This window comes from Pygoscelis adeliae, unplaced genomic scaffold, assembly GCF_000699105.1.
Source record: "Pygoscelis adeliae isolate BGI_AS28 unplaced genomic scaffold, ASM69910v1 Scaffold15, whole genome shotgun sequence".
Classification (NCBI taxonomy): Eukaryota; Metazoa; Chordata; class Aves; order Sphenisciformes; family Spheniscidae; genus Pygoscelis; species Pygoscelis adeliae.
The window spans coordinates 1,148,417-1,164,322 of NW_008824988.1; the positions used below are offsets into that span (position 1 = coordinate 1,148,417).

The following is a 15,906-nucleotide window of genomic DNA, read 5'->3' on the forward strand; positions in this document are numbered from 1 at the left end:
TTTGTTCAACTGAATTCATAACCAGTGTCTTGTCCAGCATACATTACTGGGCAGAGCCTCTACTCAAAATCAGTGAGATTTTAACTACATAAGACTTGCAGGTCTGTGTTGCTTGCCTCTTCTCATTGTATTAATTGTTAAGGCTAAGGCCTTACTCTTTTGTAACAATTAATTCAAATACTTCAGCTACTACTATGAAGCACTAGATTTTTTTCTACTTAGCCTTTACGACAGGCATTGAAAAAGCCTCTCCAGCTGTTACCCAGAACTTCCCTGAACTGAATTTTCACACTCAATTTTTTTCATTACTCTGAAGAGAATCACAAAGTAAAAGCTCAGCATATCTATTCTCGCTCTCTCTGAAGAGTTATTGCCTGAGATACCACATATGCAACATTTTGAATCTGTAAGAACTTTACGTTACCTGATTCAGATATGCAAATATGTCAAGTTTTTCATGAATATCAGAGCAAACCTTTAACTGAATTTGCTTTCTGCAATCTCTCCACAGGAACAGTTGAGCAGGTGAAGGTTTTGTTTGGCCAGAAAAAAGGGGAGAGCAAATACCAAAGAATTTTCCCTGGAGGCAATATCAATGCATGTGTACAAACATGTATACATGGTCATGCAGCCACACGATAGATACAACATATGAGATAAATTTTATACATCGGGGTTTACTGGGGGAAGATAGCTCATGAGGACCTGTCAACCCATGTACAACATGATGCCTGTAGCATTGATTCTGTCATTTATATTGAAGTGACACAGCTTGAATTCCCTGACTGGTGCAGAGAATAAAATACTGTGACTACATTCACTTACTACATTTGTGAAATTGCAGGTGTTTTGCAAGCCTGTAGATAGATGAAGTCAATCAAATTAATCATTCTGAATCATTATCTTCTCTTTAGAATAGTTTTGCTGTATAGATTCCTGAGCCTGACAGGTATCATCTTCTATTTCACAGAAGGGTTTGCTGATGTAAGCAGGATTGCGTAACTTGCTCAGGTCACCTGACTTGGTGACGAGCCAAGGCTTTAAGCTCAAGATCTCCTTGAACTCTTGATTTTTCAACACAACAGCTTTGGGCAGGAAGCAGAGGATGCCTTATCCAATAAAAGCCAAGGTGGGATTTAGGCAGGCCAGTGCAAGGCTGTATGTCAAAATACGGCCAGTGAAGCAAACGTAGCAACCTTACCCTTTGGAAAAACAGCACAGTATGTTAAATCACCAGAAGTTAATGAACTCGGCATTACTTCTTGAAGTCCCACATCTACAGATGCCATGGCTGGGTAGGTTCTTTCTTCTCCTTCACACAACCGACACCTATTTGAGTAATGTAGCCCTGCATTAGTTATTTATGGACTACATTTTAATGAGCATTCTTGCCATGGACTGTGCTGGACCAAATGTTTTTTTTTCAAGGACTTATAGTTTATTACTCGTGTTGTGGTAAGATAAGAGGCCAGCTGAATGCTAGGGTCTACTGTGGCATTGCACACACATGGAAATTGAGACTTTTTTGGTAAAATAAAAGCAATGGCATAGTTAAATAGTAATTCCAGCTAAATAAGAGGCTTTAGACTCCAGATCTATTTTTTAAATCATGAAACTAAAATAATTATGGTATCAAATAAGAATACATCAGCATCATTTTCTTAAAGAAAGATGCATAGCACTTACTGCTGCATTTTAGAGCAACAGTACCATATGGGAGAAGCTAGTTCAGTCTTCTCAAGACAGCTGAAACTGCTCTCTGCAGTAAGGTGTAGGTGTCTGCAAATTACACAGCTTCTTGAGTCAGTGCCGATCTAGATTGCTCCATTCATAATTAGACTTTTGATTGGTACCTATCCAGATCATCTCATTCATAGTATGATTTACAAGCAGGGATGGATACAGACAGGCAAAGCAGTAATTGAGGGAATACCAGGAGAACTGCTTCACATGACAGAAGTACTTCCTATGCCTGCTATTGTCAGAAATTCCTTAGACAGTTTGCTTTGCAAATACGTATCCATGGGCCATTGAATCTGTCCTCTTTGGGGATGGCTCCAGCCCAGTTTAAAATCAGAGTTGCATAATACATGCCCGTTGCATGTGGAAACTAGCAAACCTAAAAATCCATTGAGTGTTTAAGTTGTGCTTGCTTCAAAGACTTCAAGAATATCAAGGGTGCAAAGTGTAAATGTTCAGGGATCTGCTCTTTTCTTAAATATGTGCAACTTTTTAACCTGAGCAAAAGTCGCATACAGGTAAGTGAAGATAACTTTAAAGTAAGGACACTGCGATAAGCAAAATTCAAATGACTGATTCTAGCTACTCCAAATACTAGAGCACATCGTCACACCCTGGCTATTTCTTTCTCCCCTGTATGCAGCATAAAGAGAGACAATACCTGAAAAGTTACCAGGCCTGATCCTGCAAGACCCTGAACTCGAGGGAACTGAAGGTAATCGACAGCAGCACTGCCGATTTGCGGTTTCATGTGACATGAATTAAACTGCAGACTATGTACAATGTCAACTACTTGCAGTCTAGTTGTGTATTTTAAAGGCCAACAGAAACACTGAGGAATATTTTGTGTTCTACAGAATATATATTTAAACATCTTTTACCTGGATAATGTTCATGAATAAGTTGTTGAGTTTTTTAAAGTCTAAACCCCCCCTCTATTCTACTTGGTACTACAGGAGAAATTGTATATGTTATATGGGACTAATGTAATATCAGATAAAAAATCAACTGTTACATGATATTTTTGTCTCCAGTGAAGAAAAGCAGAGCTATAAACTTACAGAAAATTACCTCCCTTTCTTGTGTTTCAAATGAGAAAATTGCTATTACTCAAGCAACATTAGTTGGCAGTTACAAGGTAACATAGTGAGCTAAAAAACAGATTTTCACTTGTGTACAGCTAACTTCAACTTGATACAGTATTAAAAAAAACAACAGGAGGGAGGGGAAGCAGTCAGTCTTATCTCTTTGACCAATACAAAAGCACTGGACACCTGCTGAGCTGTTCAGTAAAACCAAAGAAAAGCATTAATTCTTGAACAAGATGTCGACACTGTAGATGGCTTTGCAGAACTGTAACACTTTAAGAGAAACTTCCGCTTTTACCCACTGTCTTTGCTACAGCTTGGTTGTTCATATTTGTAAACAAGTCTTTCACCTGATTTCTGTCTTTGACAAAGGAACTGTAATCGGTGATCAACATATCTTCTAAGAAGTTAGAGAAATAGTAAATTCTTTGAGAGATCCAAAAAGAAACAAGTGAACCCAGCAGCTTGATAAAGGAACAGAAAAATTGCCAATCTTAAACATTACCAGTTGGAAGTCTCCACTCCCCTTAGGTATTCTCATTATTTTAACCTGCACATAACAGCTTTTCAGGCTCTCGTTTCCTCCTTCAGTCTATAATCATTATGAGGTAGTCTTGGCTTTCTATATTGAAAAAACACTAATCAAGAGGTTAAGACATCTAAGTCTTTTCTAACAGGAAAGATATTGCCATTTGACACAATCTCTCACAATTTATTTTCATACCTGAAACTAGAAGTCTGCTCTAAAATTGTATGTAAGAAAGAAACTCAAGTAAAACTTTAAGTTCTTTTTCTATAAAGCAGGAAAAGAAACAGTTTTTTAAAACAAACAAACAATGAACAAACAAACATGGGCTCAACAGGTGTACCAAAACAGGAAATACGTGAAGAGAGCTGTGGTCTACACACATAATTAATCTTAAAACTGAGAAGCACTGCCAAGTTTTGTGAAAGAAAAGGAAAAGGAAAAGGAAAAGGAAAAGGAAAAGGAAAAGGAAAAGGAAAAGGGAAAAGGGAAAAGGGAAAGGGAAAGGGAAAGGAAAAAGAGAAAGAGAAAAAAAAGAAAAAGAAAAAGAAAAAGAAAAAGAAAAAGAAAAAGAAAAAGAAAAAGGGTAAACTAAGACCAAAGTACATGTAAACAATTCACCCTGCATTCTACATATAGCTCCTCTATAAAGCCAACTTTATGAAAAACAAAGTCAGAAACCTAGGATTAAAAAGATATAAAACAGATAACATCATGCCTCAAAAGACAGAGTTTCTGCCCAATAAAAACATAACTGGAATTCACAGAGTTTAGGAGAGAATGCGCACGAGTAACCTGAAATTTTGACTTTTTTAGCCTGTCTAAATTGACATGTTACCTGAATGGCAACAATTCTTCCAACTTAATTCATCCTCAGTACATCATTTGCAGGTCTCAAACACAGCTAGCAAAGAAACTAGAAAATATAAGGGTAGCTTCAAATACATGAGGAAACGTCCAGCGTTCTTTCAGAGCAGCTTTGAAATACCTTCATTAAAAAACACATCCGATTTACATCTCAGTGAGTCACTACATATGACTACCATTGCCAGGTTCCCAAATATTTTTAAAGTAAGAAAATAAGCCATGCATATTGAAGACATTTTAAAGTAACACTGTAATGAAAAGAGAAAGGGATTAGTATTAAACTCCCTTTGTACGCAAACTGGAGAAAAGGAAACTCGCAGAAAGACCAAATCCTGTTTACAATAGACATATGACTGGAATTGCCTATGAGGGGCTGTAACTGCAGCCTCCTGACAAGGGCTGTCTGAGGAAGCCTCTCTCTGTGAATAAGCCTCTACCACGAGCCCCATTTTGCAACCACGCAACAAACCAAACAAGGAATCCCAAACTAGATTTTGGCTGTGAGCATTTTGCTCTATCTGGAAAGCAGCAGACTGAAGGAGACAAACTCCCCACAAAAGCAGCAGCTGCTATCTAACATACTATCGTAGAGATAATTATTTAACAACAACTTACATAAAGCCCACAAAAATAAAGTCACTTCTTTAAAGGAGGGGTGTTTTCTTGTCGTGCTAGGCTGTATTTTCCCGGTCAGCCACTGAAGTCCGAGGTACGGAGTTGTCTCTTACCTGAGCTGATCATACTGTGCATTCTTTGCTGAGCCAAGAGCTGTTCACGTCCAGAAACCCCATCTGAGGAAAAACACGATTCACTCTCGTAAATTGTCTGCAGCATATTCCAACCAGTCTGCACTTCAGCTACACGAGAGATTCATCACTGCACTTGCACAGGGGCGTCGGGCACGACCCTCTGCGGTCCTACCTCCTCCAGCGAGGGTTGTAAGATAATACGCTTCGGCAATTAGCAATGTTTAAGCGTTTGCACAAGTATCTATCGGGAGAGAGAGAAAACCCCAAATCCACTCTCGGCAGCCCCCGCCTGCTGGAGGGGAGCCGTGAGCGCGCGGGGGGCTGTGCGCCGCCGAGTTTGAGCAGTTGCGTTCGGGCAGCCAACGGCAGGTGGAAGAAGAAATGAAGAAATATCTCTGCGCTTCAGGCTGTCTTTCTGTCAGGGCGGGGGGGAAACACAGCCTCTTACAAACCATCAAACCGAATAAGCCACCTTTCCAGGGACCGGGAGCCCCTGAGGGTTTAGTCGGAATTACCCCAGCCCGGACCAGCGTTGCTGTCCCTGCGCCCCTCTCCTCTCCCTGCCTGGCTCTCCCCCGGCCGGGCGGCTGGGCAAAGTTGGCGGGAGCAGCAGCGATAACTCATTTGCATTTGAATCGACACCCGCGTGGCCCAGCGGTGGCAGAAATAGAACAATGGCCGGCCTGAGCCAAAAATAGGTCAAGCATGGCCGGGTGATTGGAGCCTGCATTAATGCGTTTAAAAATACCACAGCAAACACAGCTGTCCAGTCTCTGTCTTTCAAACTGCCGGCTGTCCTCCCTCCGCCGCTCGGCCTCGAGCGCGATTAACCCCTTCCCCTGCCCAGCCTGTTTCAGTGGGGAGAAGCCAGGGAGGGAGGAAGGCAAGCAGGGAGTGGGACAGAAACGCTCCTCGCCCGGGACTCGCACCCCTCTCCCTCCTTGCCCTCCCCCGGGGAGTATTTTGCGAACAGTGAGCAAAACGCCACGGCCGATGTATCGGTCCTAAAATAACGCCGGGAGGTTTTGCTGGCAATGTGGTTTCTGCCTCGCCCACGCGCAGTCATCCTGCTGTTCTATTTTTGCTGCCCGTTTCTCTGGCTACGCCGCAGTCGGCTTTGGCGGGGGAGCCGGGCTGCTGCCTGCTCCCTGCAGGACCTGCAGCCACCTCGGGAGAGGCAATTTCTGAAGCTAACAGGGCTGGGGGGGAGCAGAAGGTGGGGGCAGATGTTAATGAGGGACCGGGTTTTGTGTGTGCAGTTATAAGCAGCCTTTCCGTATTTAGCACGCTTGATATAATTCTTGTAGTAAGTCACCAGTTGTGGCACAGCGTGTTAGACACGGTTACCGACTATGCACTCTTTGGTTGACTTGCTAAAATTCGGAGAGGGGCTGAGGAGCGCACACTTATTTTTAGAAGCATTAGGCAATTTGCACGGCGTCTTTCTCAGTTTTACAAGAGACTGTGCTTTCAGAAGAGCAGCGTTTGACGGCGTATCAGACAACAGCACCATGCTCCTTTGTGTCTTGGCAGGTTTCACACATGCTACGTGAAGTTTATTTTTCATAATGATGTTTCAAAAGTTGCGTATCTTGTTTGCTGATTAATATACCTACACGTAGATAAGTTTCATTTCACTGTTACAGATGGTACTTCACTTCTCTGCGTCCTGCTCTGCCTTATAGCACTTGTTACACAGGTGACCAAAACCTGTCACTACCTACATATATGATACAGCAGCCTGACCACTCACCTACCAAAATTACGAGTCCCCTTCCATGTCACTGCTCTGGGGGAGCAACAATGGCCACAAGGACGTGATTCCTCACTGTAATCAAGAAGCCAATACAGAGCTTGTCTCGGAGCTTTCTAGAAATCCACCAAATTCTCAACTATCTCCAGCACCTTTTGCTAGTGAAGACTCAAGAATCTGCCCAGTACTTGAGGCTTGGTTCTGCCTTTTGGAGAAGGATCATCTGCGTGCTCTTCAGCTAACGCAATAGATCGTAGCCAAAGGCAGTATTTTTTTTTTTTTTAAAACTTCTCACAATTGTGTTACCAAAGAAAAGATTCACAATAACAACGTACTGTGACACTCCTGTGACATTTGGATACTCGATGGCACCTGGGAGGCCTGTGGCTCAAGTCTCCTCCATCATCCAAAACCTTTGCTTCCTCCATGTGCCAAATGACCTGGTCCTGCTGACAGTTAGGATCTGTCCCCCAGACAGACGGAGACGGCAGCAGCTGACAACGGAGTTTTTCCTACAGGATCCTCAAGTTAGCACCTATCACTGCTAAACACTCCCCTCTCCTTGTCTTCTGTCTTCCCTACCCTCAATTTTCCCTGGGAGCACTCCTCTTGGGGAAGCTGCGAAGCTCTGCAGACAGCATACACCCAACTCTGCAAAGGGACAAGGACACGGGCAGTGGCAGCACAGCAAGAGGTAGGGTGTTACAGTGCAAGACGGGATGAACATCACGCATACCATTGTACTGTTGACAGCTGACAATTTGGTATTGTGAACATTTTTCTCTTGAAAATAAACATACCCAAATGTTTTGTGGGAAATACGTGGCACTTTGATGGTGCAGGGCAGAAGACGTGTAACACGAGTGCAAGGGAGATCACCAGTAGAAACAGATCTTCTCTAACACAGAAAAAGCTTTTTCTAGACAGAAGTAAATAAAAAAGCGGAATTGCTTATGCCCTTGAGCCAACCAGAACATGACCCTGTTTAGTGATTCAGCGCCTCAAAATAATCAAGTCTCGTATTACAGGGAAACACTGGAGGAATAAGTTAAAAACAGGTCAGAACATGGAAAATGCTGGAGGGTGGGATCCTGGTATTAGGTACCCATACGTGTTTATAACTTCGTATATATGCAGCTGCATTTTTACAGATAGCATTCACAGCTCTAACTGACTTCAAATACTTCAGTAACTAAATAAAAGCAAACTATTTTCAAGAGCAGAAAATGTACATTCAGATTTTTAGCTGCAAGTGTTCTTAATTTTGGCGTACTATTTTAAACTGACAGACACATAAACTATCTTATGTTAGCTAATTCACAAACCATAATAACTACAGCATTGTACTTTATATTTTAGATCAGATATAAAAATTATATCAAAATATTTTACTTATGAAGTCAGCCACCCCAAAGGTAGGGTTTTTACAGCCTGAATTCTTCCGACTTGCTTCGACATATTATGGGCCTACTTTGGTACATTCTTAGCTTTAAAACACGTGTGTAAATCCATCCCTTTTCAACGTAATATTTAAGCACATGCTCAAATTCTATTGATTGCAATAGAATTTAAACACATAGTTAAACACTTTGCTGAGTCAGCCCAGCCTTTAACTGCACGATCGCATGAGTTTAAATAGCTCCTTTAGAGTCCCACAGGGTAAGGATAAAGGGTTCATGCCTGAAGAAAATCTGGTTTTTATTTTTAAAGCTATGGATGTTATAAGGTGACAGTTTCATACAGGAACATGAGGGGTTTTGTTCTGTTTTTTCAAATGCATTTCCTAAACTTGGAGAACTTTAATGACGCTGGAGGTAAGAGTAAACTGCTGAAATGATTTAGCGCTGCTGAGGTGACTCTAAATGCAATCAGCAACTTTACAGAAAATGTAAGGCATGTTAGTAGCACTAAGATCTCATTACAGGAGTTTCACAATGTGTTTCTCTTATTTGCCTTCTGAGCTGCTAAAAACAAATAAATATAAGGAAATTAAATCTGGAAACTGCATTACTGCAACATTAAGAATGAGAAATTAAGCACTCAAATTAGAAAGAGCTAAGATTTCTACTGCATTATTAACTCTGCAACATTATAATTAAGTAGCGCTTTTCTCTTCTTACTTTCCTTGTTAAGTACAAACAGTATATTACTGTTTGTTTTTAGCATATCCCATTTCTCACTCACATTATTCTGGAGCATAGTCTTCATTAATATTAATAGCTTAGTTTAAACTTTTGCAGTTTTCTTACTTGTAAATGAATTCTTGCATAGATTCTTCTGCCATATTGCTCAATTGTATCATATAAATATTACATACAAAATGAAATAAAGAGATGTTCTCTAGCTTCTAGTCGTATGCTTAAATGAGGATACCGCAGTCTTACAGGTGTCCCATTCAACCTTCCTTCAGCCCCTTTTTCATTTGGCAAGTATTCTGTGAAAAAGCATCGAGTAATAACATGCATCAATATCCAACAATGCATAAACAAGTGGGAGCTAAATGAAGGTTGCATGGGTAATATTAAATCTGGCCTATTTCAGTACTCAAGTTTTGAGTTCTAATCTCTGCAGCCTAAAGAGCTCCTATTTTTGTACATCTAATCACCAGGATTAAAAAAAGAAAAAAATTAACTATTGTATAGAACAGATGTTTCTGTAACCACAGTTCATTAGATACCATTAGTACCATGTGAAACCCAAACATCCAGCATAAATTACTACAGCTTATGCCAGAGGATTAACTAGGTTAACGAACAGCAGAAGACTATTACAACAGAGAAGCAGATGGTTTGGGAGCAGAAAGAAATCAGGGGAGATGCTCAAGTGGTCTGGTTCTGCTCCCTCCTGGAACTAAAGGACTGTATTCCAAACCCCTGGGTGAGTAAAAATGAATCACTTAATCCACGTGCTCTGCTTGGAAAGATGTAGTGCGGGAATGTCTCTGATTAGTTTTCTGTGTAGCAAGCCTTTGGTGTCGCCTGTGCAGAAATACATGTTGCTTTTTCTTTGCAGTGCCATGAACCCACGGGATAGGCATTTTTTCAAGTGAGGAGAAAACTGCGCTTCTTACATGCTTAAGCTCAATTCAAGCTTCAAAGGAATTTTCTGGGACAAAGAAAGACGTATCTGTAGCTTTAGGGGATTTTGTGACAAACAATGAGAGAATAAAACTTTACCAAGTTTTGAGGATAAGGAGCATTACGCTAGATAAATGTATAGGTCTCTACCGTCTCTCATATAACAATACAGAGAGCCTTGCATCTTTCTCATGCAAATGAGCTCAGGGTTTTTGGAACTAGCTGATGACTTATCACTTCTTTCTCCTCTTAAAATATGCCTTTCCGTTCAAATAAATAAGTCTACTAGAAATTAAGTCCTAGATTCAGGACAACACCTCAACAACACTTACTTGATTATAAGCACGAGGCTTAAGTTAAGCATATGCTTAAGGGCTTCATAAATTCAAAGGTACTTTCCTGAATCACAAAGCTCAAATAATTTAAAAAACCACAGAGAGCTATGAAATAAATAAATAATATGTTGGTTAGGAAATATACAAAATTCAATTATTCTGCTGACACAGTTATTTATCAGGTTGGAACTAAAATCTCCATATTTTGTGGCAAGGCTGAGGTAAATTGCATACGAACAATACAAGCCATGTAGCCAAAAGCAACGTCAGGTATCGATAAATAAATGCCTCAGACCAGCAAAGCACTTTGCCCCTTTTATGACATTAATGAGGCAAGTAGAGATATGAGCAATATGAGATTTACCGGGTCTTCCATGGTTATGCCCAGCTTTCTTAGAGAGACATCAGTGCATATATGCACTGTGTCTGCCATGTCTAGCTCCACCAGACACACCGGGATGGATATACATAAAGGAACCCTAGAGCACATAACCTATGATAGCTTGCGATACATTACCTGTGATAGCTTGCAACATGTTCAGTGTACTTCAGGCATTTCAAGCTTGTTGCATATCTACTGAGCAGATAAGCTGTACCTCCATACAGAGTTTTGCACAGGATTTCCTGATGCCAGGTAGTCTGGCAGGTCAGATCAACAGACCTGGATACTGAGCGTTCCTGGACAACAGACTACTAAGTCCCTATGGCTGGAGAACCAAGAGGAGCACCATCTCTAGCTTGTAATATACACCTGGGTTCAAGTGCTTTTTTGGATTTAAGCCAAGAAACGTAGGCCATGCTTGCTGTCTGGAGAACTGCATTGTGAAAACCAATGGCTATGCAAAGGATTTAGGATCCCAGCAGAAGACAGCCAACTAAATATGAGCTCCTAGGATTACAGCAGGACCAAAAAGGCTAATAAAATCCTTGGATATATAAACAAGGTTATACTGAGTAACAGTAGTGAGGTGATATGCATATACCAAAGAGAATATTCTTGGGATACTATAACTTGTTCCAGTATAGATACCTGAAAAAGAATGCTGACAAACTGAGGATGGATAGACATGCCACAAGCATAAAATAGGTTTGGAAAACCATTGGAAATTGGAAACTCAAAGACCTGAGATACTAAGTATACTGAAGAAGTTCGGGGGTGGCTTGGCGCTGTCTATATACACACAGGGCAAGATGTCCAGTGGTGTAGTAAAATGCTCTTTATTTTAAGAAACAAAGCTTTAAGAAAAATCCATCGATTAGAAAAATACAAGCCAGAAGCGGGCACACATTTTAAACACATTTTAACCACTGCAGCAACTTACAAATGAGCTTTACATCAATAGTGGCCGTGTCTCTGGAAGGAAAGCTCTAACACTTCTATAGGGCAAACTTAAGGCAGGTTTTGTTGTAGGACTCCCAAGTTAGACAGGTCAGACCTGGTGATCATGGGGGTACCTCCAAAGTTACTAAAAACTAGTGAGAATTATTGCTTAACTGATAGGAATAATAAGAACTAGATAGAATAATTATTCCTACATCAAAAATAGTTTTCTTCTTTTAAATCACCCTCTCCTGAAAAGCAGAGGTCTGTTTTTTGTTTGTGTTTTTTTTTTTTAAATCCAAAATATGTTTATTTTCCTATGAGATTTGATAATTTTTTCAAGAGTAGCACAATGGAGTACACTGTAAACATCTTGGGGAAAAAGCCTTTGTGAAAAAAAAAAACCAAACCCACAAAGTGTTTGCTTTGCTTTTCTATTCAAAGCTGCCCTTTAAGTAAAATAATTGGATCTCAAAAGCAGGGTCTTTCTAAATCCAAGCTTGGATTCATGGAGGGACAAGATGGCTTTATATAACATGCTACAACCAAACTATAAAGCTATGGTAGATTTATAGTAGATAGATACCCATGTAGATTGGGACAACAATTGCTCTGTTAAATTTTGAAGCAAGTAAGATGTTTTCTTAAATATCAAACAATATATATGGTTAGAGAACTGCCACTACAAGGCATTGGAAGCTTGGCCAAGAGAAAACATTTTACATAAAGCACTAAAAAGAGCCTTCTTTAATGTGTGGACCAAGGAACGGACCTGAGATGCCAGGCCACGTGCTGGGCTGTGGGCCCACGCCAGTCTCTCCCGCTGCACTGCCTGCTGGGATCTCCTTCCTCTCCCAGCTCCTCCACCCCTCACTGGGGAGCATTCAAGCACATGGAGAAACAGCATTACATGCACAAACATGCCTCCGAGACCAGTAATAAACTGACCACTACTGTGCTATGAAAAGGTCACATCTCATGCCAGTCAATAATGTTGTTATGAAACCAGACGAAAGCCTCCTGGTTAGCTGGACCAGGATGGAAGCAAAGTTCAGTCCCGGTCCTCTCCTGTTTTTATCAAAATGTTCCAGTGAACCCAGATCCAGTTTTCATCTAACTTTCTTTCTTGTCTTGAACTCTGATAAGGAACAGATCCGCAATCCAAAATGTTATCGAAACACCAGCTTGGGAGCTGGTTTTACTGTGCCGGTGAATTTGGGGCAATGCTAAAAGGATGAAGCTGTGACTTCAGTGGGTGAACCGTAATTATTTTGCCTGACTTCAGTAGAACCAGGATTTCTCCCGAGCAGCAATATGATCTAAATTTTCCTTGCGGAAGCAACAAATTTATAGACTGCAAAAGAGAAAAAAAAATCAAAATACAATTGAAAGCAAGGTTTCATAATTCTGAAAGGAAAATCACAACACATTTCAAGTAAATATAACCTCTCCCTTTAGCTAAGTAAACCACCTTGAAAATCTTAATGCAGCTACTTACTGTAATTGACAATACCTTTACAATATACTGCCAAAATGTGTCACAAACTTGACTTTTGTAAATACAGGCATCCAAGTGGTATTCCTAAGGCCAGAATCGGCACCAAGAAGGCTTTTATCCATACTTCAGGCTCATTTAGCCAAATCATGCAACCTTTAGTTTGCTAGGCAGTCTGTCCCATAGAAGGGATGAAACAAATGGAGAGGGAGGCTACAGCAAGTGCCCGGCAAAGTCACACCTCAGCAGGCAGATGTGGGCAGCTGCAGCTGCTGCTTCCACCCATCCCTCGTCTGCCCCATCTCTGGCTCTTAGTAGCAAGAGCCAAGTGCTCAAGCTCTCTAGGACAAAGGGGCAACACTGGTCTCAAGCCCCACAGTTTTCTGGAAGGAGAACTGTTCACAAAAAACCTGCAAAATCATTCTGAGCCTCAAACCACTATGCAATGGCTAAAAAAATGCACAGGACAAAATTGATAATTTGCATTGAAAGCATGGGAAACTAGGAAGAACATACATTGAATCCATGTTCAGACAACACTCCCATTCTAATCAACTCTAATCAGGTATATTTATATCTTACAAAGAGTCTGGGAGGGGAAAGCTCTTCTATTCACTTCAATCCAAAGAGCTGCTGGGAAAGGGCAGTCCAAAATTAATTAATAAGGAAAAGTAACTCGCAAATGCTGGAATCCCAATGCCACAAGCAGAGATGACAGACTATTTTAGATGAGCTTAAGCTTCTGATCGGTCAACATGTAGGATCAAACTTGGGCTCAGGGCCTGTTCTAAAAATAGCATAGCTCTATGGCAGTCATCTACGCACTTCATATTCTGTCAATTGGTAGTCGAGAGAACAGGATGGCAGGACAGGTGATAATGGCAGGAAAACAAAACCTTTCAGTCAACAAATCAGAGGTTCTACATCATCACAAGTCAAGTCTCATGTAAGTCATCAGTCATGGATGGACTGGCCTGTGTACGTTATGATTGCACTTCATTTCCAGCCCCTTCCCCCGCTTGTTGAAGCAGTTGCCAATGAAATAAACTGCTAAAAACATTTCCCTGAGGTTTGGAATATATTTTTTCATTTTAAATCTGAAATTAATGCAATTAAAGTGTTATCATTAGTCTATGAAAAATTGAGCGCGTTTTCAGCAGCCCACAAAATAATGCTGTACACAGGCTAAGTGGCAGTTTTGGCTAAAAGTAACCAGTGACAAAAGCTAAACTGTTCAAGGGAGCAGGTATCACCCATGGACTATGTCCACAGAAATGAATAAATAAATCACAACCTAGATTATCTTAAACCTTAATTGTATTCTCCATCTCCTCTCCTTTACCTCTGACAGAATTCCAGCATAAAAGTAAAGCTAAAAAGGTAGAGACAGAAAACTTGGACAAATAAAAAGTGCACAAACAGTGTGCAAATGGTTTTTTGCCATGACTAAGGAAGCTTTCTATGTCTCAGAAGACAAAAGATAACCAGAGCTATGAGTCTGGTTTTGTGTTATCTGATAAAGGGGTGCAGCAAAATTGGGCACCACCTTAACTAAAAATAGATGTACTCTAATAACAAGGCTGAAAAAAACCCACATAAGTAAATTACCAGGGTGATGAAACAGGCTTAAGTTTGATCAAGCTCTATTTTTTTCTTTTTAATTGCCAGTAAGAATGCTTCTAAAAATAGCATCCTCATGCTTTACAGTATTAATTTGCTTACTATTCTAAACAAATGCTTGTCTCCATTTTTGGACTATATATAAATGCGACAACTTTACATTTAAGGAGTAATTTACTTGAAGTAACACAGCAGAGCTGGTTTTATTTAGACAACTTCAAAGAAAATGCTACTGTAAGCTATCTAATCACAGCATTGTCTTTCGATCACTATTTACAGGCATACAAAGTTTATTTCCCTTAGAGATCTTAATCGTGTAAGTCGTGTGTGTATAAAAATATAAACAGATAAACAATGCACTTTCAGCTACTGGTGTCACACACTGCAGTTGAAATACTAAAGTGCACATACATTAATGTAAACAAAAAATAAAGCTGAAAGGTACATAAGCAAGTGTCTAGCTTAAAACATGTGATGATCGAGTATTTTATTGACTTGGGTCCTAAATCATCACATTCGGTTTTATCATTTAATGTCCTCTCAGATGCAGCGGAGAGCCTCCAGCAATTCAGAGAGGCAGTATGCTATTCTGGGACCCATCAGAAAATGAATGAGTTGAGAAGCTGAGCAACTAACTATATTTGCAAGGGGAAATCTCCAAGGCATACCTACCAACAAGAATTTCAGGCTAGAAATACACTAGGATGGTTGCCAACAGAAATATTTCATCAGTCAGTCTTTTACAGTACTGTGGCTCCCATCTCGTTTTTTGCCAAGTTATTTAGCACTGCAGACACCAGCAACCAACAAGTTTGGTAACTGCTTTCATTTCTCACACTCTTTTTCTGGCACTCAGCTGCTTTGTGATACTTCATCTTCTGATCCTTCATCTTCTGATCCATTTTTGTTTTTTTTGCCACAGGATTCTAAGGGGGTTTGTGTGTACTGTTGCGGTGCAAGGAGAGAAAGAAGGTATAGAGATGGTCAGTAGACCCTTAGTGGCTACATATCTGCTACAGAGTGACCTGCAGCTGTGGAGGGCTGGACTGAATGGTGACTCCTTCAGCCATTTCTTCTCAAGTGGCATTGGGAAATACTGTCTTTCTAGGCAGTACATGAATCCGAGGACAGCCATTTCTCCAGCATAAATGCTCCTATTTAGGACATGTGTCCTAAATAAGACCATGTGTACTTGTGGTGGGTTGACCCTGGCCGGACGCCAGGTGCCCACCAAAGCCATTCTATCACTCCCCCTCCTCAGCTGGACAGGGGAGAGGAAATATAACGAAAGGCTCGTGGGTCGAGGTGAGGACAGGGAGATCACTCACCCGCTAA

At 40.7% G+C, this 15,906-nt stretch overlaps 1 protein-coding gene across 2 annotated transcripts in view; it reads right to left on the bottom strand.

Moving 5' to 3' along the window:
- Positions 1-15,906, bottom strand: part of HDAC9 (histone deacetylase 9) — a 452,900-nt gene that overhangs the window by 280,845 nt on the left and 156,149 nt on the right. Inside the window, exon 2 of one of the 2 annotated variants that reach the window (XM_009326083.1) lies at positions 4,950-5,012. In XM_009326083.1, coding sequence (XP_009324358.1) covers positions 4,950-5,012 — 63 coding nt within the window. Of the gene's footprint in view, positions 1-4,949; positions 5,520-15,906 lie in introns of those variants that run through there. The other variant, XM_009326084.1, reaches the window with a different exon arrangement.